This window comes from Balaenoptera acutorostrata, chromosome 1 (assembly GCF_949987535.1).
Source record: "Balaenoptera acutorostrata chromosome 1, mBalAcu1.1, whole genome shotgun sequence".
Lineage (NCBI taxonomy): Eukaryota > Metazoa > Chordata > Mammalia > Artiodactyla > Balaenopteridae > Balaenoptera > Balaenoptera acutorostrata.
The window spans coordinates 50,038,967-50,066,487 of record NC_080064.1 but is presented as its reverse complement, the minus strand read 5'-3'; the positions used below and the strand labels follow the sequence as shown (position 1 = coordinate 50,066,487).

The 27,521-nt window shown below is 34.3% G+C and overlaps 1 protein-coding gene across 5 annotated transcripts in view; it reads left to right on the top strand.

The window, feature by feature from the left end:
* OMA1 (OMA1 zinc metallopeptidase) overlaps window positions 1–27,521 on the top strand; it is an 82,595-nt gene that overhangs the window by 16,607 nt on the left and 38,467 nt on the right. For 4 of the 5 annotated variants that reach the window (XM_007164371.3, XM_007164370.3, XM_007164372.3 and 1 more), the window contains exons 6-7: window positions 1,050–1,178; window positions 4,361–4,435. In XM_007164371.3, the coding sequence (XP_007164433.2) occupies window positions 1,050–1,178; window positions 4,361–4,435 (204 nt within the window). Of the gene's footprint in view, window positions 1–1,049; window positions 1,179–4,360; window positions 4,436–5,723; window positions 6,056–27,521 lie in introns of those variants that run through there. The other variant, XM_007164374.2, reaches the window with a different exon arrangement.

Sequence of the window (27,521 nt, the reverse complement as noted above, 5' to 3'; positions counted from 1 at the left end):
AATTATATTCTTTAATAATTAATTACAAGGATTTTCTCTTCTATAATGACTTCATCATTTAGTGCTAAAATAATTCCATAATTGTTTTTCATGAGTCTTACAATGAAGCAAAGAATGCTTTGTGAGGGCAGATTATATTAAGAAGTATTCTAGGTGATTATTTTTAGTTGTTAGCCATGTTTCATACATTCAAGTAATGATTCCTATATTATCAGTATCAGCATTACAATAACATTTATTCAGCAACTTTAGTGAGGAACAATGAACAGTCCAGTGCATTAAACTTATATTTAGATATTACTACTCCAAACAACTATTTTAAGTAAAACATTTTTTGGTTACTGCTATAAGTAAATACAAAAAATCATATAACTAAATTTCCTGATGGGAAATACCAGGCTGATAAAGTTGCAAACTTGCATGACTCTTCACATATTAGGTCATGAAGTCAAAGACTTTTATTTAAAAAATAAATTTCTAATATTTTCCTGAATTGTTCCTTGTTTTAACTGCTTCATATGTTAGGTAGTGTTTGGTCTCTGTCTAAAAGTATAAGCATAATAAACACATTTATTTGATTTTTTAAAAAGATTTAGTGACTGTATTAGAAACTGTAACTTCCTGGGTTTGATTCCTTGTTCTTTTACTAATTGCTTTGTGAATTTGGGCAACTCTTTTAATCTCTCTTCATCTTAGTTTATCTATAAAATAGGGAACAATTGTACCTATTTTACAAGATTATTATGCTTGTTAATATAAGACACTGTAGGTTAATGAACCTGTCATTGTATCTGAATGGTGGTAGTGGCTCAAGTAGATATTAGTTAAATGAATAAAAATGAATGCATAACTATGTAAGCAAGAGATGGGAAAAACAGACTGGGAAAGGATAAAGCACACGGAAGAAAAAGAATTTGCAATCTTACTTGGCGAAGTTCAGTTAAACACATGTAATTATTTAATGTGATTACACACGATGAACTAGAAAATGTAAGCATGTACTATCTGAATTTATTAAGTGTAATTTTCATTATTTTGATTTTTCTCAGGCAGAAAAGGCTAGCTTGGTTCATTTCCTGGATTTCCTAGGTCTGATTTTTCTCACAATGATTTGGGCCATTTGTCCTCGAGATAGTTTGGCACTTTTGGGCCAATGGATTCAGTCTAAATTGCAGGAGGTAAGTGTGAGACAATAAGTTGAATTTGCAATGGCCTGTGGTGAGAACATTTTAATATTACTGTAAAGGAAAAAGTACCAGAAATGTTTTCATACCTTATCATGAATCTTATCATGAAAAACGGGTGCTAATTTTTAGTGTCTTACGTCTTCTTATTTTTAGGGGATATTCTTAATAATGAGCATTCAAATTAGAAAATACTACATCTCTTATATGATGGAGATAGATGGGTTAGAAGGGCTTGGCAACTTTTGGCTAGCATTTTTTTTTTTTTTCATAGTTATTGTTCTTACAGAGAGAAACCCGGTCACAACCCTTTCTTTCCTTCTGTTGCTTTACCTTCAGACGTTCCCCTTTTGTCTCCTAGTAACAGTGGTGTACTCACTGGATGAATCTCCCTTCCCCCAAATTATTTGCATTTTAATGGAGAACTCTTAAAACCTGTAAACTTTTATGGGCGCAGGGTTGGCAGAAGCTGCTTGACGACCCTCATCTCCTCACTCCCAGTTAAATTAATGTTGCCTGGAAAATACTGAAAGGACAGTCTTAATAGGTGTTTGTTAATTTTGTTTTTAGTACTTATGCATAATGATAGTCATCTGATAAAATTTGTTGAGTCCTCCATCTTGTTCAAAACAGTACACTACTGAAAGGAGGTCTTGCAATCTTAATATTTGCTTTGTTTAACTATGATTAGTTATTTTATTTTATGTCTTTCGTCAGATATTTCTTCTTGTCCTGGGAGGTTTGGTTATTTAGGAACAATCTGTTATTTGTTTATTCAGTGATTTGTGGAGCACCCATCAGAGTGCCATCTGGGTGCTGTTTAAATCCAATGTATAAAATTCTTTGAGACAAATTGCTTTAGAAATTGAATAACTAAGTAAGTCTTTTATTCAGTGTTAGCATATCATTTGGTTTCATTTATATTGAAATAAAGATTCTTAAACGGAAAAAGAAAGAATGGTTATTGCTTAGATTATAGAATCTCATATTTTGAATTTTATTTTTATCATTAATGTGCTGGGAAGTCAAAGAAGGTAATGTAGTTTCCCCCCCCATTTATCAATATATAGCTTTTTCTGTAATGGAATCAGGAGATTAAGTCTTAAGAAAGATAACTGGAAGCTGTTTCTCCCTTGAAATACTTGATGATCCTGCTATTTGAGTATAATTCTTTAATAATTAAACTGAAAATGAAGTAAGGATTACTTCTGTTTGAACTCTTTTTCCCTAAATCAAGGCCCCCTCCCAGTAATTTTGGTGACAAGGAAATATTTCTTTCTCTAGAAGCTTGCTCATTGTGATTGGAGAGTAGAGGGGAATGCTGATAGTGAAGTTCTTGAGGGGGAATTGCTGACATTTTTTTGTCAGAGAAAGGAAGAGAGGAAGGAAGAAGTAGGGGGCCCTCACTTAACTGTCTGGGTACAATGTAGCAGCCCTCATAGAGCGCTACCAGGTAGGGTTTTGAGAGCTATTAATAATGATTATAGTAGCTAACATTTATTGAGTACTTACTGTATTGTAGGCACTAGGATAAACATTATAGATTAATTTTGTACAGGGGTTAAGAATACAGGCTCTGATCAGATGAATCTGTGTTTGAATTTAATCTCTATTAGACCTAAATTTTATAGAACTTCAGCAGGTTACTTCACTTATTATAGGTTTCAGTTTCTTTATCTGTAAGTTTGGATAATAGTAGTGGCTAACTCAAAGCATTATTGCGGGTTTAATTATACATTTAAAGCAGCATTTCTCAGTATAGGCACTACTGACATTTTGAATTGACAAAGAATTGACAAGATAATTCTTTGTTGTGGGGAATTGTCCTTTGCATTGCAGAATGTTCAGTGGCTTCTACACGTCTAGATGCCTCTACACATCTGGCCTCTACCCACTAGATGCCCGTAGCACTCCCCCCTCTCTCCCCAACCCCAGTTGTGACAATCAAAAATATCTCCAGACATTTCCAAATGTCCCTGAGGGACAATATCACGTCCAGTTGAGAACCACTGATTGAAAGCATTTAGCACAGTACCTGGTACCAAGTAAGGACTCAACAAATGGGAGTTATTATTATTATTATTATTATTTGCTCATTTTATCCTCTCTGCAACTGTAGGAGTTTGGTACTGTTACTGCTCCATTTTACAGATGATGCTGTTGGGCTTAGAGGGGTTAAAAAATTAGCCCAGAACTAATAGTTAATACACATCAGCATTTGGGCTTGAACACGTTTCTTTCCTTTTAAAGCCAATGTTTTTAATTGGTTATACTACTGGCAGATTCGTTGGGACACCTGCAGACTGCTTATGGAAAGTGCAGACACTATATAATATAGTTCAGCAACCTAAAACAGACATGATCGAGAAGGAAGCAAATCATATCTAATGGTCATATACAGTGGATTAGATTGATTTTACTATTTCTAGCCATTACTGACATGCAGCTACCTCTGAAAAATTGCTTCCCCAATTAATAGCTCTTCTCTCAAAAATCCTGCCTATTGATCCATCTTCTACAAAGTTTTAGTACTTACTGAAAATTAGTATTTAACTGGAAAGCATTCACATAAATACAAGTAATTAGGAAAATTACAGTTATAATATCTATTTGTATTCTTTTATTGAAGTTGGAAGAAAAGTTCATTTTCCTAACTAATCAATACTTAGAAAACAAAGAGGAAATTAAGATAATATGTCAAAGAAAGAACATTCTGTTATATGGTTAATTTTCTAACTGAAATAAATCCTCTAGTAGTGTCACTGGCTATTATATAGCTATAGTTTTTCAATTTTCTTTTAAAACTGCAAGATCACAATGTTCCTTGGTCATATTAAAAATCCTGCATCAATAAGCTTTCTTAGGGAATCCTCTACATAGTAAGTAGAGATTATAATTGGAAAAATAGAAGTCCACTATATGATACTGTGGACTCTCCAGAAGTTTGCAGGCATGGTCTTTTCCTATTCTTTCCATGTTTTAAAAATATTAATCTCTGATGGAGGAAATAAAGGCTGTACTTTGTTTTATACCATGGTGTTCTTTAAATGTTAATCATGGAGAGCATAAAAACTATATCCTAGGTACTTCATGAAATTAATTTTTAAAATCTCATTTTTTGCTCCTTTTGTTATGAAATAGCCTTAATGGAAGTTTTCTTTCTTATTTCTTCTTAGTTTATGTTTGATAGACCATATAGTAGAACACTGGAGGCTGAAGCTGACAAAATTGGACTACAACTTGCTGCAAAGGTAAAATATTTAGTAGTTGAGAATACACAGTGTCCTTCACATAGTAAAAGATAAATGTGTATCATCTTAATGAGGTTTGGCATGGGCATAGAATGAAAGTTGGACTATATATAATTTTTCATTAATACCTTTTTAAGTCTGTGCCCTCTGGAAGCTATTGCTATCTTTATTTTACTCCTTTCCCTTAGTTTGCTGATCTAAGGAGGCTTTTTGAGTAAATAAGATGATGTGTAGCTGTTTTTCCCCACTTGGAGAAAGGTTTATCTTACTGTAGCTATATTCCTGGCTAAGCAACCTGAATTTTCACCATTTAAACGATAGAAGAGCAGGCTTATTACTCTGTACCTTTCAGATTATTTTTGTTGCAGCAGATGGCTTATTTTTGCTAGCCACAGAGAGCAGCTCTGGACCTTTACTCTGGTTTACGTTGGCTATGTTCATATCTACCTAACAGGGCACTTCATGCCTGTCTGCTGTTTTTAATCACCTGTGATAACTGCGTATTATTAGTAGGATTTAACATTAAAAGTAAAACTGCATTTTTAAAAATGAGTGAAAACAATGCCACTTCACATATTAAATTCAAATTGTATTTGATTCTTTGTTGAGTTTTCAGTAGTTATTAATAGTCCTAACTATTGAAAATTACTATTATCTGAATTTCTCATTATGAGTTTTATGGATTTAATTTCATAAATCAAGATACTACTCATTCACAAAAGCAGTGTTCTTTGAATGTTACATAAGTAGAATTAATTGAATTATCAGACTGCATAGATTAAGAGGTTCCCAAATGATGGGCCACAGATTGGCTCTATCAAGAATTTCCTAATTTTAATGTACTACAGTCTGTGAAATTTTCCCTCTAGGTAAGTGCATTCTGTGTTCTGATAAAGAAATCTTTGCTTATTTCAGTAAATTGTTCCTGTTTTATTTCCAAGAAGTTTTATTGTTTTGTTAAATATAAGGAGGAGGTCAAGATAATTTTTTTCCCATGTGGATATCTAATAGACTCAGCACTATTTATTGAAGAGTTTATCTTTTCTCCACTATACTTCAGTGTCTCTTTGTCATCAATGTGGGAGGCTATATGTAAGTCTGTTTCTGGACTCCCTGTTGTATTCCATTGGCCTGTTATTTATCTTTGAGCCAATACCACATTGTCATTGTAGCTGTGTAATAAGTCTCGATATCTGATATCTTGATATCTTGATTTCTGTCCTCCAATGTTGTTATGCAATATTGACTTGGCTATTCTTGGTCCTTTGCTTTTTCATATAAATTTCAGAATCAGCTTGTCAAATCACATACCTGTACAAAAACATGCCTGGGATTTTGATTGGAATTGTGTGCATCGAATATAGATCAGTATGGGGACAGCTGACTAGTGTCAACAGTATTGAGTCTTCCAATCCATGGATGGTATCTTTGTCCATTTATTTAGATGTTCTTTAATTTCTTTCAGTGATGTTTTGAAATTTTTTTGTGTGTATAGGACTTATACATCTTTTGTTAGATTTATTGCTAAGTGTTTGACATTTTTGATGTTGTTATAAACAATGTCATTGAAAAAATAAATTTGCCTATATATAGAAATACAGTTTGTTTTTATCATTGACTTTGTATCCAGCAACCTTGCTAAATAAATTCACTTAATTCTAATAGTGTGTAGATTCTTTTAGATTTTTACTTATACATAGTTATGTTGTCTGAGAATAATGACAGCTTTATTGCTTCCTTTCCATTCTGTATACTTCCTTTTTTTTTTTTTACCTAATTGCAATGGCCAGAAACTTCAGCACAGTGTTGATGGTGGGCACCTTTGTTTCTTCCTGATCTTAGTGGAAAAGGATTCAGTATTTCACCATTAATTCTGATGTTTGTTGTAAGCTTTTTTTAAACCTGACTTTTGTCAGATAAGAGTTTCCTGTCTATTTCTAATATGCTAAGAGATTTTTAAAAATTATGAATGTTATGTTTTTCAAATGGCTTTTCTGCACTTATTGATGATTGTATAGTTTTTCTCCTTTAATCTGTTAATGTGGCAAATTACAATAATTTTTTTTGTTTAAAAAATGACAATTTTTTATTTTTGAAATAAACCAGTTTTGTCAGTTATATTAACCTTTTAATGTATTGCTAGAGTTGGTCTGCTAATGTTTAGTTTAGAATGTTTCTGTGTTCATAGGAGGTAGTGGCTTGGAATTTTCTTGTAATGTCTTGTCAGGTTTTGGTATCAACATTATGCTGATCTCATAAAAAGCGTTGGGTAGTGTTCCTTCTTTGTAAGAGTTTGTGTAAGAATAGTGATATTTATTTTTTCAATGTTTGGAGAATTCATGGGTAAAGCCATATGGGCCTACACATTTCTTTGTGGAAGGGTCTTTAATTATGGATTCAATAGATGTGGAACTACTCTTTAATAGATGTAGAACTACTATTCAGATTTTTATATTTTTGTATCAGTTTTCATAAGTTTTGTTTTTCTAGAAACTTAGGTTTTGTTTAAACTTTCAATATTATTGGTATAAAGTTGTTTTGATATACTCTTCTTATATCTTTAATGTCTCAAGGATTCCTGCATTCTACAGATATATTTTAAAAATGTCCCCTTTGTTCCTAGTATTGGTGATATATGCTTTGTCTTTTTGCTAGATTTTATTACGTTCATTAATCTTTTCAAAAAGATGTTTTGGCTTTGCTTATTTTCTCTATTCTATGTTTGTTTTCTATTGTTTCAGTTACTGTTGTTATCTTTATTTCCTTGTGCTTTGAGCTTTATCTGCTGTTCTTCCTAACTTCTTAAGATAGATACTTACGTCATTGATTTTATGTCATTGATTTGTCATTTTCTTTTCTAATGTATAGATTTATGCCTAGCCGTTTTCTTTTCAGAATATCTTGTCATATTGCAAGTGTTGATATGTTTTTGATTTCTTCAGTTTAAAATATTCTTGTTTTCATTGTAATTTCTTCTTTGACCCATGGGTTGTTTAGAAGTATATTCCTTACTTTCTAAATGTTTGTTGGGTTCCTTAGTTTCTAAACATTCCTTGATTTCTAAACATTTACCTTTTGTTTTTGATGTCTAGCTTAATTACAGTCTGATGGGAGAATATACTGAATGGTGAATTCTTTCAGATTTGTTCAGTTTTGCTTTATGGCTCAGTATGTTACCAAGTTTGTTAAAATGGTATGCACTTGAAAGTGGATTCCGCCATTGTGGGTGCAGTGTTCTACGTATGTCAATTTTGTCAAGTTTGTTAAATCTGTTGTTTCAGATCATCTATATCCTTGCTGAAGTTTTTTCTCTGCTTTTATTTTTCTAGTTACCAAGAGAGGTTAGTCTCTCGTGATTCTGTATTTTTCTGTTTTTCCTTTTAGTTCTATTAATTTTTGCTTTTTATATTTTAATACTATCTTTAGCATACTCATATAGGATTGTTAGAGTTTACTGGTAGCTTGATCCTTTTATCAATATGTAATCCCTCTTTGTCTCTAGTAATGCTTCTTGCCTGAAGTTCTCTTTTTCCTTTATTAGTATTGTCGTGACAGCTTTCTTTTGGTTAGTGCTTGCCTGTCATATCTTACTCCATTCTTTTATTTTCAAGTTTTCTGTGTTCTTATGTGTGTGTTTCTTATAAGTAGCACATAGTTGTTTTCTCATCCTTGCCCTATTTCGGATGTTTTTACTCTGGTTATATTTTTAATTTGTATTTCTTAATGACTAATGCTGTGGAGTGTATGTTCATGTGTGTACTGGCCATTCATGTATCTTCTTTTGTTAACTGTCTTTTTAGATATTTTACTCAGTTTTAAATTGAGTTGTCTTCTTCTTCTTACATTGTAACAGTTCTTTATACATATGCTGGATATAAGTCCTTTGTCAAATATTTGTGCAAACATTTTCTCTTATTCTGTGACTTGCTTTATTTTTTTATAGTGTGTTTTGAACAATAAAAGTTTAAAATTTTTATGAAATCTAATTTTTCTACTTTGTGTTTAATTTACTCTTTCTCTAGTTTTCTAAGGTAGGTGCTTAGGTCATTGGTTTTAGACTTTCTTCCTGTTTAGAATAGCATTTAAAGTTCTAAATTTCCCACTCTGCATTGTTTTACCTAGGCACAGATTTTGATATGTTGCATTTTTATTTTCAGTTAAGTCAGAATATTTTCTAAAATTTCCATTGTGATTTCTTCTTTCATCCATGTGTTGTTCAGAAGTGAGTCATTTAATATCCAGGTATTTGGAGTTTGTCTAAATGTTTACTTCTAATTAATTATTTCGTGGTCAGAGAATATACTCTGTGAGAATTTAATTTTTTCAACTCTGTTGGGACTTATTTTATGGTGTATCATTTGGTCTATTTTGGTGACTCTTCCATCACTTGAAAAAATGTGTATTCAGTATTTGCTGAGTGTATATTCTATAAATATCAATTAAGTTAAGGTAGTTTATAGAGTCATTCAAATCTTCTATATCTTCTGATTTTTTGTCTACTTGCTATTGAGTAAAGAGTTTTGAAATCTTTAACTATGACTGTGGATTTGTCTATTTTTTTTTCAGTTCTGTTAGTTTCTGCTTCCTGAATTTTGAAGCTCTCTATTAGGTGCATACACATGTGGGATTATTTTATCCTCTTATTGAACTGGTTGATTATTGTGAAGTATTTTTTTATTTGTCTCTAGCAATACTCTGAAGTATTTTTTGTTTGGCATTAATTTTTTTAAATTTATTTTTCATTGAAGTATAGTTGAATTACAATGTTGTGTTAATTACTGCTGTACAGCAGTGACTCAGTTATACATATATATGCATTCTTTTCCATATTCTTTTTTTTTAATTAATTTTTTTATTTGGTTGTGCTGGCTCTTAGTTGTGGCTCGCAGGCTCCTTAGTTGTGGCACATGGGCTACTTAGTTGTGGCATGTGAACTCTTAGTTGTGGCATGCATGTGGGATCTAGTTCCCTGACCAGGGATCAAACCCCGGCCCCCTGCATTGGCAACGTGCAGTCTTAACCACTGCACCATCAGGGAAGTCCCTTATTTTTCATATTCTTTTCCATTATGGTTTATCACAGGATATTGCATATAGTTCCCTGTGCTACACAGTAGGACCCTGTTGCTTATCCATTCTGTATCTACCAGTTTGCATCTGCTAATCCCAAACTCACAATCCCTCTCCCACCTCCCTCCCCCTTGGCAACCACTAATCTAATCTCTATGTCCCTTTTTCTGTTTCTGTTTCATACATAGATTTGTGTCACATTTTAGATTCCACATATAAGTGATATCATATGGTATTTGTCTTTCTCTTTCTGACTTACTTCACCTAGTATGATAATCTCTAGTTGCATTCATGTTGCTGCAAATGGCATTATTTCATTCTTTTTTATGGCTGAGTACTATCCCGTTGTATATATGTACCACATCTTCTTTATCCGGTCATCTGTCAATGGACATTTGGGTTGTTTCCATGTCTTGGCTATTGTGAATAGTGCTGCTATGAACATAGGCGTGCATGGCCAATAGGCACATGAAAAGATGCTCAACATTGCTAATTATTAGAGAAATACAAATCAAAACTAGAGTGAGGTACCACCTCACGCTGGTCAGAATGGCCATCGTTCAAAAGTCTACAAATAACAAATGCTGGAGAGGGTGTGGAGAAAAAGGAACCCTCCTACACTGTTGGTGAGAATGTAAGTTGGTGCAGCCAGTGTGGAAAATAGTATGGAGGTTCCTCAGAAAACTAAAAATAGAATTACCATATGATTCAGCAATCCTACTCCTGGGCATATAACCTGGAATTAATTTTGTTTGACATTATTTTGCTTGACATTAATATAGACCCTCCAGCTTTTTTAGGTGTTATTGTTCACTTGGAATATCTTTTTCTGCCCATTTGTTTTCAAACTATTTGAGTTTTTGTATTTAAAATGCATCTCTTACAGATAGCATAAACTAGGTTCTTGCTTTTTATTGTTTGACAATCTATGCCTTTAGTTTGAAGTGTATAGCCCATTTATATTTAATGTAATTATTGATATGCTTGTATTTAGGTCTGCCATTTTGCTATTTGTTTTATCTATTTTTTGGTTGCTCTGTTCCTCCTTTTCTTCCTTCTTTGAGTTAATCATACTTTTTAGCATTCCATTCATTGGCTTTTTAGATAAAACTCTTTGCATTATGTTTAATGGTTCCTTTTGGGATTACAATATGTATCTTTAGCCTTTGGAAATCTACTTCAGGTTTTTTTTCTTTTTATACAGCAGGTTCTTATTAGTCATCAATTTTATACACATCAGTGTATACATGTCAATCCCAATTGCCCAATTCATCACACCACCACCCCCACTGCCCCGCAGCTTTCCCCCCTTGGTGTCCATACATTTGTTTTCTACATCTGTGTCTCAATTTCTGCCCTGCAAACCAGTTCATCTGTACCATTTTCTAGGTTCCACATATATGTGTTAATATACGATATTTGTTTTTCTCTTTCTGACTTACTTCACTCTGTATGACAGTCTCTAGATCCATCCGCGTCTCAACAAATGACCCAATTTCGTTCCTTTTTATGGCTGAGTAATATTCCATTGTATATATGTACTACATCTTCTTTATGCATTTGTCTGTCGATGGGCATTTAGGTTGCTTCCATGACCTGGCTATTGTAAATAGTGCTGTAGTGAACATTGGGGTGCATGTGTCTTTTTGAATGTGGTTTTCTCTGGGTATATGCCCAGTAGTGGGATTGCTGGATCATATGGTAATTCTATTTTTAGTTTTTTAAGGAACCTCCATACTGTTCTCCATAGTGGCTGTATCAGTTTACATTCCCACCAAGAGTGCAAGAGGGTTCCCTTTTCTCCACACCCTCTCCAGCATTTGTTGTTTGTAGATTTTCTGATGAAGCCCATTCTAACTGGTGTGAGGTGATACCTCATTGTAGTTTTGATTTGCATTTCTCTGATAATTAGTGATGTTGAGCAGCTTTTCATGTGCTTCTTGGCCATCTGTATGTCTTCTTTGGAGAAATGTCTATTTAGGTCTTCTGCCCATTTTTGGATTGGGTTGTTTGTTCTTTTAATATTGAGCTGCATGAGCTGTTTATATATTTTGGAGATGAATCCTTTGTCTGTTGATTCGTTTGCAAATATTTTCTCCCATTCTGAGGGTTGCCTTTTCGTCTTGTTTATGGTTTCCATTGCTGTGCTGAAGCTTTGAAGTTTCATTAGGTCCCATTCGTTTGTTTTTATTTTGATTTCCATTACTCTAGGAGGTGGATCAAAAAAGATCTTGCTGTGATTTATGTCAAAGAGTGTTCTTCCTGTGTTTTCCTCTAAGAGTTTTATACTGTCTGGTCTTACATTTAGGTCTCGAATCCATTTTGCGTTTATTTTTAAACTGGTCTTACATTTAGGTCTCGAATCCATTTTGAGTTTATTTTTGTGTATGGTGTTAGGGAGTGTTCTAATTTCATTCTTTTACATGTAGCTGTCCAGTTTTCCCAGCACCACTTATTGAAGAGACTGTCTTTTCTCCATTGTGTATCCTTGCCTCCTTTGTCATAGATTAGTTGACCATAGGTGCGTGGGTTTATCTCTGGGCTTTCTATCTTGTTCCATTGATCTGTGTTTCTGTTTTTGTGCCAGTACCATATTGTCTTGATTACTGTAGCTTTGTAGTATAGTCTGAAGTCAGGGAGTCTGATTCCTCCAGCTCCATTTTTTTCCCTCAAGACTGCTTTGGCTATTTGGGGTCTTTAGTGGCTCCATACAAATTTTAAGATTTTTTTTGTTCTAGTTCCGTAAAAAATGCCATTCCTAATTTGATAGGGATTGCATTGAATCTGTAGATTGCTTTGGGTAGTATAGTCATTTTCACAATATTGATTCTTCCAATCCAAGAACATGGTATATCTCTCCAGATGTTGGTATCATCTTTAATTTCTTTCATCAGTGTCTTATAGTTTTCTGCATACAGGTCTTTTGTCTCCCTAGGTAGGTTTATTCCTAGGTATTTTATTCTTTTTGTTGCAGTGGTAGATGGGAGTGTTTCCTTAATTTCTCTTTCAGATTTTTCATCATTAGTGTATAGGAATGCAAGAGATTTCTCTGCATTCATTTTGTATCCTGCAACGTTACCAAATTCATTGATTAGCTCTAGTAGTTTTCTGGTGGCATTTTTAGGATTCTTTATGTATAGTATCATGTCATCTGCAAACAGTGACCGTTTTACTTCTTCTTTTCCAATTTGTATTCCTTTTATTTCTTTTTCTTCTCTGATTGCCGAGGCTAAGACTTCCAAAACTATGTTGAATAATAGTGGTGAGGGTGGACATCCTTGTCTTGTTCCTGATCTTAGAGGAAATGGTTTCAGTTTTTCACCATTGAGAATGATGTTTGCTGTGGGTTTGTCATATATGGCCTTTATTATGTTGAGGTAGGTTCCCTCTATGCCCACTTTCTGGAGAGTTTTTGTCATAAATGGGTGTTGAATTTTGTCAAAAGCTTTTTCTCCATCTATTGAGATGATCATATGGTTTTTATTCTTTAATTTGTTAATATGGGGTATCAGATTGATTGATTTGAGTATACTGAAGAATCCTTGAATCCCTGGGAGAAATCCCACTAGATCATGGTGTATGATCCTTTTAATGTGTTGTTGGATTCTGTTTGCTAGTATTTTGTTGAGGATGTTTGCATCTATATTCATCAGTGATATTGGTCTGTAATTTTCTTTTTTTGTAGTATCTTTGTCTGGTTTTGGTATCAGGGTGATGGTGACCTTGTAGAATGAGTTTGTGAGTGTTCCTTCCTTTGCAATTTTTTTAAGAGTTTGTGAAGGATGGGTGTTAGCTCTTCTCTAAATGTTTGATGGAATTCACCTGTGAAGCCATTTGGTTCTGGATTTTTGTTTGTTGGAAGATTTTTAATCACAGTTTCAATTTCATTACTTGTGATTGGCCTGTTCATATTTTCTATTTCTTCCTGGTTCAGTCTTGGAAGGTTGTACCTTTCTAAGAATTTGTCCTTTTCTTCCAGTTTGTCCATTTTATTGGCATAGAGTTGCTTGTAGTAGTCTCTTAGGATGCTTTGTATTTCTGTGGTGTCTGTTGTAACTTCTCCTTTTTCATTTCTAATTTTATTGATTTGAGTCCTCTCCCTCTTTTTCTTGATGCGTCTGGCTAATGGTTTATCAATTTTATTTATCTTCTCAAAGAACCAGCTTTTAGTTTTATTTATCTTTGCTATTGTTTTCTTTGTTTCCATTTCATTTATTTCTGCTCTGATCTTTATGATTTCTTTCCTTCTGCTAACTTTGGGTTTTGTTTGTTCTTCTTTCTCTAGTCCCTTTAGGTGTAATGTTAGATAGTTTATTTGAGATTTTTCTTGTTTCTTGAGGTAGGCTTGTATAGGTATAAACTTCCCTCTTAGAACTGCTTTTCCTGCATCCCATAGGTTTTGGATCATCATGTTTTCATTGTCATTTGTCTCTAGGTATTTTTTGATTTCCTCTTTGATTTTTTCAGTGATCTCTTGGCTATTTAGTAACGTATTGCTTAGACTCCATGTGTTTGTGTTTTTTACGTTTTTTTCCCTGTAATTCATTTCAGTCTCATAGCATTGTGGTCGGAAAAGATGCTTGATACGATTTCAATTTTCTTAAATTTACTGAGGCTTGATTTGTGACCCAAGATGTGATCTATCCTGGAGAATGTTCTCTGCACACTTGAGAAGAAAAAATGTAATCTGCTGTTTTTGGATGTTATGTCCTATAAATATCAATTAAATCTATCTGGTCTATTGTGTCATTTAAAGCTTCTGTTTCCTTATTTATTTTCATTTTGGATGATCTGTCAATTGGTATAAGTGAGGTGTTAAAGTCCCCTACTATTATTGTGTTACTGTCGATTTCCTCTTTTACAGCTGTTAGCAGTTGCCTTATGTATTGAGGTGCTCCTATGTTGGGTGCATATATAGTAATAATTGCTATATTTTCTTCTTGGGTTGTTCCCTTGATCATTATGTAGTGTCCTTCCTTGTCTCTTGTAACATTCTTTATTTTAAAGTCTATTTTATCTGATATGAGCATTGCTACTCCAGCTTTCTTTTGATTTCCAATTGCATGGAATATCTTTTTCCCTCCCCTGAGTTTCAGTCTGTATGTGTTCCTAGGTCTGAAGTGGGTCTCTTGTAGACAGCATGTGTAGGGGTCTTGTTTTTGTATCCATTCAGCAAGCCTGTGTCTTTTGCTTGGAGCATTTAATCTATTCACGTTTAAGGTAATTATCGATATGTATGTTCCTATGACCATTTTCTTAATTGTTTTGGGTTTGTTTTTGTAGGTGCTTTTCTTCTCTTGTGTTTCCCACTTAGAGAAGTTCCTTTAGCATTTGTTGTAGAGCTGGTTTGGTGGTGCTGAATTCTCTTAGCTTTTGCTTGTCTGTAAAGCTTTTGATTTCTCCATCGAATCTGAATGAGATCCTTGCCGGGTAGGGTAATCTTGGTTGTAGGTTCTTCCCTTTCATCACTTTAAGTATATCATGCCACTCCCTTCTGGCTTGTAGAGTTTCTGCTGAGAAATCAGCTCTTAACCTTATGGGAATTCCCTCGTATGTTATTTGTCATTTTTCCCTTGCTGCTTTCAATAATTTTTCTTTGTCTTTAATTTTTACCAATTTGAATACTATGTGTCTCGGCATGTTTCTCTTGGGTTTATCCTGTATGAGACTCTCTGCACTTCCTGGACTTGGGTGGCTATTTGCTTTCCCATGTTAGGGAAGTTTTCGACTATAATCTCTTCAAATATTTTCTGGGTCCTTTCTCTCTCTCTTCTCCTTCTGGGACCCCTATAATGCGAATGTTGTTGCGTTTAATGTTGTCCCAGAGGTCTCTTAGGCTGTCTTCATTTCTTTTCATTCTTTTTTCTTTATTATGTTCCTCAGCAGTGAATTCCACCATTCTGTTTTCCAGGTCACTTATCTGTTCTTCTGCCTCAGTTATTCTGCTATTGATTCCTTCTAGTGTAGTTTTCATTTCAGTTATTGTATTGTTTATCTCTGTTTGTTTTTCCTTTAATTTTTCTGGGTCTTTTTAAACATTTCTTGCATCTTCTCGATCTTTGCCTCCATTCTTTTTCCAAGGTCCTGGATCATGTTCACTATCAGTATTCTGAATTCTTTTTCTGGAAGGTTGCCTATGTCCACTTCATTTAGTTGTGTTTCTGGGGTTTTATCTTGTTCCTTCATCTGGTACATAGCCGTCTACCTTTTCATCTTGTCTGTCTTTCTGTGAATGTGGTTTTTGTTCCATAGGCTGCAGGATTGTAGTTCTTCTTGCTTCTGCTGTCTGCCCTCTCTCTACTTCAGGTTGATAGTGAGTAATTTCTGGCAAAATGTACAAACTTTGCAGTAGGGTATTTGTCAGTCATCATGTATTTAAGCCAAGATGGAGTTCACCCTTCATGTTGTTTTCTTGCTTCTGAGGGTTTCCTCTTAATTTCCATTTGTGCTACTGGCTTCCAGTTCTGTTAACTGACTTGAAGCCCATAAGGCTTCAGCTTTTTGTCATCCAAATTGCTCATGGTTGAGGAGTACACTGAATTTAAAAAAAAAAAAAAAAACAAGGAAAAAGGCAACAGACTTACAGATTTGGCCCCCACAGTTTTATTTTTCAAGAGTTGCTTTCTCTCTGATCTTTGCTTGCTTTTCTACAAAGCCCACCCACCCTCCTTGTATCTCCCTGCCTTAAATGTAGTTTAGACGCCAGTCAGGGATTTGGGTGGAGTTTACACAGAGTTTCTTATTCCTTTTGTAGTTCCCTCATTGTCAGAATTCCTCCTTTAGGTTTCTCACTGCTTTAACATCCCTGAACTATGATCTCTGGCACTTTGGCTGATGAGCCTGTTGCCATTTTCTGCAGCTTTGTCTGTGGAAGCTGGGCAACACCTTCAGGCCAGAAAGCAAGAATTCTTGTCTTATCTCTTCTGTTGAAGTTTTTCAAGATTAAATTCTCTTCTGGCTTCTGTTTTTGTACACTTTCCATTATCTTTAAATAATTATTTTAAATCAGGTTTTTATAATTGTTATCTGCTGGAAGGTTCACATGTTTGCTTCCCTTTTCTTTCGTTACTCAAAATTTCTCCTTTCCTAAAATAATATTTTTGCAAGGCATAAAATTTTTAATTTGCAGTTATTTTCTTTCAGTATGTTAAGGATGACATTTCGATTTTCTCTAACTTATTGTTCCTGTTCAGGTTTCAGCTGTCAGTCTTTTTTTTGTTCCTTTGAAGGCAGTGGGTCTTTTTTTTCCATGACTGCTAAAATTCTCTATTTGTCTTTGCTTTTTTATAGTTTGTGTGTCTAGGTGTGCTTTTCTTTGTATTTATTGTGCCTGCTGTGGCTTATAATGTTTCACTAGTTTGGCAAATTCTCAGGCATTATTTTTTAACATATTGTTTTTGCAATATTTTTCTCTTTTCCCCTGTAGCTTTGGGATTTTTATACTTTCATTTGTCTCTTGCATTTTTTTTTCTTAAATTTTCTATCCTTATCTCTCTACATTTCAGAAAGTATGTTTTCCACTCCTGTCTTGTGGTTCACTGATCTTATTTTCAGCTGTGTTCATTCTGCCATTAAACTCATTTTTGAGTTTTAAATTTCTGTTTTATTTTTCCATCTAGAGTTTTAATTTGATTCTCTTGTATAAATTTCAATTATCTGGTAAAATTCTCCATTTTGTCATAATTTTCTTTATATTTTCTTGAATGTGTTAATCACAATTTTCTTGAAACATTCATGTTTGTTAACTTATTTTTATTATCTGAGTCTGTTTCTGTTGTGTGTTTTTGCCTTTGGTCTTGTTCTTGGTATGCTTCCTTATTTTTTAATTATGACTTTATATTAAGTCTTTTTTTAATGAAGTATATTTATGGAATATGTGTATTCTTTTTCAGATTCTTTTCCATTATAAGTTATTACAAGATACTGAGTATAGTTCCTTGTGCTATACAGTAGATCCTTGTTGCTTACGTATTATATGTATAGTAATGTGTGTCTGTTAATCCCAAATCCCTAATTTATCCCTCCCCCTTCCCTTTGGTAACCATAAGTTTGTGTCTGTGAGTCTGTTTCTGTTTTGTAAATAAGTTCATTTGTATCATTTTTTTAGATTCCATATATAAGTGATATCATATGATATTTGTCTTTCTTTGTCTGACTTCACTGAGTATGATAATTTATAGGTCCATCCATGTTGCTGCAAATGGCATTATTTCATTCTTTTTTATGGCTGAGTAATATTCGTGTGTGTGTGTGTGTGTGTGTATGTGTGTATACACCACATCTTCTTTATCCATTCATCTGCTGATGGACATTTAGGTTGCTTCCATGTCTTGGCTATTGTAAATAGTGCTGCTGTGAACATTGGGGTGCATATATCTTTCGAATTATAGTTATCTCTGTATATATGCCCAGGAGTGGGATTGTTGAATCATATGGTAACTCTGTTTTTAGTTTTTAAGGAACCTCCATACTGTTCTCCATAGTCACTGCACCACTTTACATTCCCACCAACAGTGTAGGAGGGTTTCCTTTTCTCCTTACCCTCTCCAACATTTATTATTTGTGGAATTTTTGATGATGGACATTCTGACCAGTGTGAGGTGGTACCTTATTGTGGTTTTGATTTGCATTTCTCTAATAATTAGCAATGTTGAGCATCTTTTCATGTGCATTTTGACCATCTATATGTCTTCTTTGGAGAAATGTCTGTTTAGGTCTTCTGCCCATTTTTTTGGTTGGGTTGTTTGTTTTTTTGATATTGAGCTGTATAAGCTGTTTGTGTATTTTGGAAATTAATGCTTGCTTATTTTTGATTAAATACTGGGCATTTTATATAAACAGTACTGTTGACTCTGATTGGTAATTTCTTCTATCATCGGGGATTCTCCTTGTAGTCTGGTGGACAGCTAGAATAGAGCAGATCACTTCAGTCAGTCAGAGCCTGAGCTGAGTCTTTATAAGTTTCAATTTACCTCTAGTTCACCTTCATTCATAAGGGTATTACTGTCTAGCAAAGCCTACTGAAGGCTTGGAGTATATACTGACTTCCTTCTCTGTAGTGGTTCCTGAACTTCAGTTTTTGTTCTCACGGCACCATAAGACTGTTGAAATCTTTACTCAGTGTTTCATCTACTTTTTGTTTTAAAAAGTGCCCTGTGCAGCTACTTTGGTGAACTGGCATCAAGTGTTGTCTCTGTCTCCATACTTTCAAATCTTGACTTCTCAAATTTGGTTGCCTTGTCAATCTTGACTTCTAAGTTTTGGCTCTCTAACCCTGATAGACAGTCAAAAGCTCTTAGTCACCTCCTTCTGCTTCTGCTTGGATTTCTTTTGATTTCTGCTTGTATTCTCAGTTTCTTGCTCTTCACTGCTTAAAATTTAATAGATTTGCTGGATGGCATTTTGAAACAGAAGATCAGACTCACCTCAGTGAGTTTTCCTTCTTTCTGGGATTTTGGCTTTTCTAGTCTTAGTTGACTTGGTAACTTTTCAATATCTTTGGACAAATATTATTTATATTTTATCCAGATTTTCTAACCTTTTTTGACAGGAACGTCAGTCTGCTATAATAAGCTACTTGACTCCATCACTGTTAGGAAAGGAAGTCCCTAGCTTAGTGTTTTGAATAGCTACCTAATATTCTGTAATTTGGATAACTCATTTAATTAGGTATCTACTAATGAACTTTTGGGTTATTTATTGGTCTTTTTTTTTTTTTTTGGTTGTTTTTATTGCAAATAATTCTGAAATCGGCAACCTTATACACATATCCTTCTGCTCCTTGGGCTTTAATAGCTATAGGGTGGGATTACTAGCATTTCAATTTTTATTTTAAAAGATACTCCCAATTATTTCAAAATGTTAGTAGCAAATCTTACCAGTGACAACTCAGGATGCCTTTCTTTAATACCCACTTCAGTACTGTTTTCAATCTCTTTTTGTTAATTTGGACAAAAAATGAAATCTCATTGCTTTTAAGACTTGAATTTTCTTGCTTAGCAGTCAAGTTGAACATAATGCTTCATTTTCATTGGCTCCTTTATTTCTTCTTTTGCAGATGGCCTTTTATTATGTTTGATTAGTAGATTTTAAAAATACATACTCTAGGCTCCCCCTTGGCAATTCTGATTCAGTAGCTAGATGATGAAGGTCTGAATCTGAAAATGTTTAGGAGCTGCCAAGTGATTCTGATATCCAGGCAGATTTGGAAATTACAACTTTGAGTAATCAAATGCCAGTTTTGTGTTTTGAGGTGACTTGGTAAGTTAAATTTCCTGTTTTATTAAAAAAAAGAGGAATGAAATTAGAGGAGTTATTAAAGAAATATTGATATTCCTTTGATTATTTATAAATGCAAGCCATATATTTTTTAAAAAGTATATCTTGATAGATGAAACTATGATCTTATTTTCTAAAGCACACTAAATATTTTGTTATGGACTAGTGACCTTTTGGTATTATGGTTTATTTAGTTCAAAGGAGAATATGATATTGCTACAGATGTAAAGTCATGAATATATAGCGATAAGATAACATCTTTGTTATGGAGCACTTAGGATATAAAAATGCAATCTCTGAATACAAGTATTTCTTTCCTGCCAAAGGGAGAAATAGTATGAAAACCTGAAATATTATATTTATACTACCACTTACTCTGTGTCACCTTTTTAGATAATAACGTTATCTGCCAGTTAATACTTATTATGTTCCAGTACTTTGCTTAGTATTTTATATGCATTGCCTAATTTAATCCTTATAGTAACTCCATGAAATAGTTGTTATCATTATCTCTATTCTATAGATAAAGGAACTGAAGCCCAGATATGTTACTTTCTTGTTCTCAGGTACAAAATGGTAAAGCCATGATTCAAACTTGAGTATGTTTGATTTCAAAATCCATGCTCCAGTTTGCTATCCCTCTACCACAGTTACACTTCTCAAGGTCTTCTTGTCTACCTGTATGTTGTCGTATCCCATGCTTACTTTGCCACGTTTATCATGTTCTTCTCCTTAGTAGCATTTGATATTATTAACCGTACTCCCCTTTAAAAAATATATGTATCTATTTGTGTGTGTAGCCCACATTTCATTATAGCATAGAAAGTAATTTAGTGTTATAAACTCATAATGGGAAATAACAACCTTCACTGCCCCCTGCCTTATACCCCAGAGGTGAAAATCACCTTAACTTCTCTTTGCTATTTACCTCTATATTTCTACATAATAAGTTTATTTTGCAATTTCTTGACTCATTAAGTTTAGGCATTATTAGTTTCTTGTTATAAAAGATTTAGTCTTATTGTTTTCTTACTATTGACTTTAGAGTGTTCTTTACATATTCTGGATACGGTCATTTGTTGGATATGTGATTTGAAAATTGTTTTTCTTCATCTGCGGGTCATCTTTTCTTAACAGGGATATATTTTTATATTTTTTTTTTTGCAGAGCAAGCATTTTTAATTTTGATGAAATCCAGTTTAAGGAATCTCCAAGTAAACTCCACACCAGTTTCTGGGGCAAGCTCTTTCTGACAGCTTGCCCCACAAATTCCTGCAACTTCTGCAGCTTTAAACTCCTGTCTTCTAATACCTTAGCTCAGTCAAGCTCACCATTCTCTGCTTGGGTTCTACCTCCCTGTGGTGTGGTCAGGAAACTGCCCCCAGGCAGAGAACAGGGGTAAATGTCGGAATCACTCATGTTTTTCTCTTCTCTCAGCAATCATAGTCTTGTCCTGCTTGTTGTCTAGTACTTGAAAACGTGTGCCTTTTAGATTCATTCCATTTTATAGTTATTCATGTTGGGAGGACAGATCCAGTACTAGTTACTTTGGTGGATGGAAGTGTAAATCCCCAAATTTGTGATTCATGATTTTCTGTCCATATTTTATAAGAAGGCATTAAGAAACTTTTCAGAAGCTCTGTATGCAAAAGTTGGGATAGTGGACTTCACTGTAAGGTTATAGCTCTTTCTTTGGGAATTTCCATATGGAATTTATATATATATATATATATATATATATATATATATATATATATATATATATGTCTATATATATATGTCTATATATATATATGTCTTTTCTCTGTGGCTATTTAGGTGTCTTTGCAGAAGAATCTTATAAATTGTTTAGGGGTTGAGCCAGGAGGGGAGGTGGGCGTTTTCTCGTTCACTGTGGAGACTTTTACTTAATTCTCTACTTGAGTCTTTTTACATCAACCCTTCTCTCCTGGATGCCAAGTGGTGAACCGTTCTGGAGTTCCCCCAGCGTGGGGCTGTCGGTCAGCTGCCACGGAAGCAATACAGTCTAGTGATAATGAGTGAGCTCTGGGGCCAGACTTCCTAAGCTTGAGAGTCTGCTTTGCCAGAGACAGTACTAGCTCTGTGATCTTGGGCAAGTTATCTTTCCCTTCTGTACTTCAGTTTTCCTTATCAGTATGAAAGGAATAATAATAGGACCTATATCACAGAGTTAATACAGTTAAAGTCCTAAGAGCGTGAATCTTCTAATTCTTTATATTCAACTGTATGCTGATATTTCCTCTTTCTATTTCACAAGTATCTCAAACCTGATATATTCAATGTTAAATCCTTGATTTCTCCTCACACCTATTTCTCTTTTAGTCTTCCTTTCCCCCAGATTATACCACCTTCTATTCAGTTGCTTTTGGAAAAAATCTGGAGTCCTCCTTAGTACTTCCCTCTTCTTTATCATTTGCATGTAATCTTTCACCAAGTCCTGGTTGTTCTCTGTATAAAATGTATCTTATTATGTTTCCATTTCCACTATCAGCGTCTGCACAGCCTTGTTAATAGCTTTCATTGACTCCAATCATACTCACCTGCATTCTGTTCTCCCCCATGCCGCAAATAAGAGGCAGGTCCAGTGAGCTAGGATGCTCACTTTCTCAAAGTGAGACTTAGATGGTCACTGGCCAGCATTTCCACCAGATTCTTCAGTTTCTGGGCTGAATAACCCCTACTTCTGACTGGCACATTCTCTCTCCTATTTGTTAATTCAAGCAATTAGAAGACAGATCTTTGAGGCCCAGATGTCACTTTCTTTAAGTGATGTACATAGCTTTTCTCTGACCTATTGGGTTAATTGTCATTTATTAGATAAACATATATTTGGTGTGTGCCTACCATTTACTACAATGTAGGGATACACAGTAGTTACACAAGTGGTAATTAGCCTGGTGAAGATGTTGATGGGTGTGTTTTTGGCATGGCAGGCAGCACGTTCAAAGGCAACAGAAATGATGGTCTAGTCCAGGGGTTGAAAATTCTGTATGGCTAAAATGTAGGTAGTATTCAAGAGCACCAGTGTCAAGAGATAAAACTGAGAAGTAGGTAGATACTTCTCATTAGCAATTTTAGGATTTTATACCTTATCCAGCATAGCGGTTGGGACCTTGGACTCCAGAGTCAGACCTGTGGTTTGAACTCTTGTCTCCTCGACATGAGTAGGTAAATCCTTTAACCTCTTCAAGTCTATTTTCTACTCTGAAAAATAGCAATAATGATCGCATTTACCTCAAAGGTTAATTTGAACATCCTGAATTTGATTCTTATTTGTGGCTTATGTCCTCTTTTTGGACACTGATGCATCAGACTCCTTTGACTTCTTGCCATTTAGTATTCAGATCACATAATTCTCTTATTCCTAATTCTATCCTTATTAGGCAACCTTCTGATTATAGTCTGGCTTCCTTTGTACCATGCCTACGAGGGAGAGAACATGCTGACTTGACACAAATGCCCTGTGCCCTTGTAGTTTGGGCAGTTATAGTTACTGCTGTAAACTAGTAAGTTGGCATTCTTATTTTATGTCAATCTTGTGAGCTTGATTAATGGGAACTGTTCCTGAGAGATGGATCTGTTGGTCATGTGCTGTCCCATTGGTTTATGAGATTTTAAGGCCAAGAGCTAAACAATATGGAAAATTCATTAAACTCAAGTTACTCATGAGGCCTCTTTCAAAATTTGCAGCTTGCCTCCTCTAGAGATATTCTATATCTGCTCTGCTGTTGGCTGTGAGTTTATTTTGTATCTTTACATTTTTATAGTTGTAGTTTTAATTTTTCATTTATGAGATATTTATTTTATCATTACATAAATAATCAGAATGAAAAATATAGTTATAAAAACTGGTAGGACTGAGGTGTCCCAAGTGCAGAATAACAACGAGCTGTCCAGTTATCAGCTGAAAAAAAGGTGTCCCGTGAAGTATTTGATTTTGTTGTGTGTGTATTCATTTGTCACTGTAAAGAGAATTTGACACTTTACAGTCATTTACAGAAATGACTTTTATTTGATTTCACAAAAAACTAAATCATATATATATATTTTGAATATCTGTTTCTTAAAGATGAGAAAGAAAACTAATTTTCTTTTAGTGGTTCTACGCTAGGGGACAGCCTCTTAGGGCACTGTGTGTGATTGTTATTGATTGTCACCGTGACTGGGAGGTAGGATTACTGGTGTTTAATGGGCATGGAGGGGGCAGGGATATTAAATATACTCTAGTGGCCTGGAAAGCTCTCCAGAGAGAGGAGTCCAGCCCCAAACGCTTGTAAGTGCCCCTCTTGAGAGACATAGCTGGGTTATTTCTTCAAGTAACCTGAATAACTATGCAGATAGCACCATCTAGTGAGGGAAATAGGTAATAAGCAAAAATCTACTTTCATCGCAGGAATAAGAGAAAACTCAAAATTCTAAATTTTCTGTAAAATAATAGGTTATAGAATCACAGACTTTTGGAGCAGGAAGGAAAATTGGAGATCATCTGATCCACCTTCTCCTTTTACAGATTAGGAAATTAGGGTCCAAAGAGTTGCAGTGATTTGTCTAATAGCATACAGCTAGTTAGTAGCAAAAGCCAGGGCTAGAATTCAGGTGTCAGAGTTTTCCAGGTTAGTAATCCGAGCCTTCTTCATAGCAAACTATCTTTGTGTTCTATTTGGGTTAATATCTTAGGTTCTTTTTCAGTGATTCATTTAAGAAAGAAAAAATAATAAATGAGAACATTTCACTTACTTGGTGTGTTATGAAGTAAACTTTCATAATGCAAATATTATGCATTACATCTCATTTTGAACCTAATTGTTCCACCTAGAGAAATGAGACAAGCTTTTGTGTTTAATGTTTTTAGTTCCTATGATTTCAGCACTAGTATTGAATCTTATGATAAAACTTTAGGATAGAGAAAATAAATAAATACATGAAAATTTATTAAAATTATGTTGATGATGAACTGACATGTTGGAAGTCAAAAGACGCAGAAAATTTTAAAATGAAATGAATTATAAAATAATGGCAGTCTCATTTTTCCTCTTTGTTAGGGTACTTAAGATAGTTTTGATAAGTCAAGGTTTTTTCTTTCTTTTTAAATAAGAGAGATTGGCATATATTGAGGATGGTTTAGCTGTAACCATCCCAAGACTATATCACATTTAGTTGGAAAAGAGCTCTTTTTAATTATTGACTAGAAAAATGTTGTTTAGACAAGAAGTAAAGTGAGCTTTAACAGGCAATGTCATCCATCAGCAGTATTGGGAAAATGAACCTGTTAAAGTGAGAGACTGAAACAAACTAGTTCCCTGGTAGATGATGATGACAGTGATGACTGTAGTGCTGATAATACTGATGATGATTTTGACAACAATGATAATAATATTAGTTAACATTTCTTTATGTGCTGCACATGTTCTGAGTGTTTTAAATATGCTAACTCTTTTAATCTTCATAGCAACCCTGTGAAGTATAGGTTCGTTTTTACGTATGAAACTGAGGGATAGAGAAAGCAAGTAACTTGTCAAAGAGCTCACATGTAGTAAAGTTTTTCCCTTCTATTTCTGAAATGGAACTTTTTATCATACTTTAACCTGCTAGGAACAATTTTGGCCATCTGCAGTATTGCCCCTAAGATGACCATTTTTATATCTGTTTTAGTTCCTTTAAATCTAATTTTAAAATAGCCTCAGTGTATTCTTCTACATCTAGGAGTCCAGTTACCCTTCTCCCACAGTCCTTTGTAGTATTATTTCAGATGACTGTTTTATTTACCACATGTCTACATGGAATAGAGGAGAGAATGCCAGAATGACTGGGACAAGTGTAGGGTGTTAATGCCATTCCAAAAAAAATTCAGAACTGCTAGTGTCAAAACTTACCTCTTGGAGAGGGTGATGGCTGGCAGGAGTTTGGTTGGAGAGTCTAGGTGAATAGAAAGAGCACAATTCAGAGACACTTTTCTTCTTTGTACTTCTAATGAAAATTTTGGCTACAGGTAGGGTGTACTAGGTCTAGGTCTAATCATATATTTTTCTCTAATATTGTTTTGATCTTGGGAAGTGTTCAGATTATAAGAATAGCTCTTATACTATTGTACTCTTATGAATATGAGTTTTTAGTTGAATAGTAGCAAATTGTCAATTAATATATCCCCTAATGCACATTCTTGCATATTGATATTATAGGCTGAATAAACTAGATCCTTCTTTAGTTGTAAATTCACGACATCATCACTTATGATCGTACTGAGGATCCTGCAATAACCATAGGCCTGTGGTTGCTCACCAGGGGAAAAGAAGAGTAAAAATAGTGTCTACTATGTTCTAGATTCTGGGCTGGGTACTTTACAAGAGTTACCACATTTAATCCCAATGATCCACTGCTTTAATTTCATTTTTACAGATAAGTTCGAGACTCCTGCAGACTAAATTATTGGCCCAAGGTCACACACTCTGGAATTGGTCTCCTTGGGTTCAAATTGTAGCTCTGTCACTTATTGGCTGTGTTACCTTAGCAAATTATTTGACCTCTGTGGGCCTTGGTTTCTTTGATCTGTAAAATGAGCGTAATTATAGGATTTACTTCATGAGGTTGTTATGATTAAATGAGTTAATATAATGAATTAATATCTGTAACATAGTATCATGTAAGTGATTATTATTTAAATAAAATAAATAACTGGTATTTTGAACCCAGTCTTTCTGGTTCTAAAACCCAGTCTCTTCCCATTACCCCAGCATAATGTCTCAAAAAGTATTCCAGGACCAATGTATTTTACTAAAACATATTTTCTTATGTTTCCTTTGAACAGCTGTGGCCATTACTAGTTCTCTTTTAAAAAGGAAATGTTGTCTAGAAAGTCTCATTCTTTCTATCTTTATGTACTTATAGACACTTGATAAACACAAATTCCTTACTTTGCCATAATTTTTACTGAGGCAAGCGAGTTATGCTTGTGATGGGCTAAATATTTATTTTAAAAATATTTGTATTTTGATCTGTAATTATCACTTCTTTTTCTTTTTTTATTGTGGTAAGAACATTTAACATGAGCTCTACCCTCCTAACAAAATTTTAAGTATATAATACATTACTGTTAACTATAGCCATGATATTGTACAGCAGATCTGTAGAATTTATTTATCTTGCATAACTGAAAATTTATGCCTGTTGAATAGCAACTTCCCATTTCTCCTTACCCCTAGCTCCTGGTAACCACCATATACCCTCTGCTTCTGTGAATTTGACTGTTTTAAATACCTCATTCATATAAGTGGAATTGTGTAGTATTTGTCCTTCTGTGACTGGCTTATTTCACTTATTGTTTTTGTTTTTTAATTTTATTTTCAATACAGCAGGTTCTTATTAGTTATCTATTTCATACATATTAATGTATGTATGTCAATCCCAATCTCGCAATTCATCCCCCCACCCCCCTCTATCCCCCGCGCTTTCCCACCTTGGTGTCCATATGTTTGTTCTCTACATCTATGTCTCTATTTCTGCCCTGCAAACCGGTTCATCTGTACCATTTTTCTAGGTTCCACATATATTATGCGTTAATACAAGATATTTGTTTTTCTCTTTCTGACTAACTTCACTGTGTATGACAGTCTCTAGATCCATCCATGTCTCTACAGATAACCCGATTTCGTTCCTTTTTATGGCTGAGTAATATTCCATTGTATATATGTACCACATCTTTTTATCAATTTGTCTTTCGG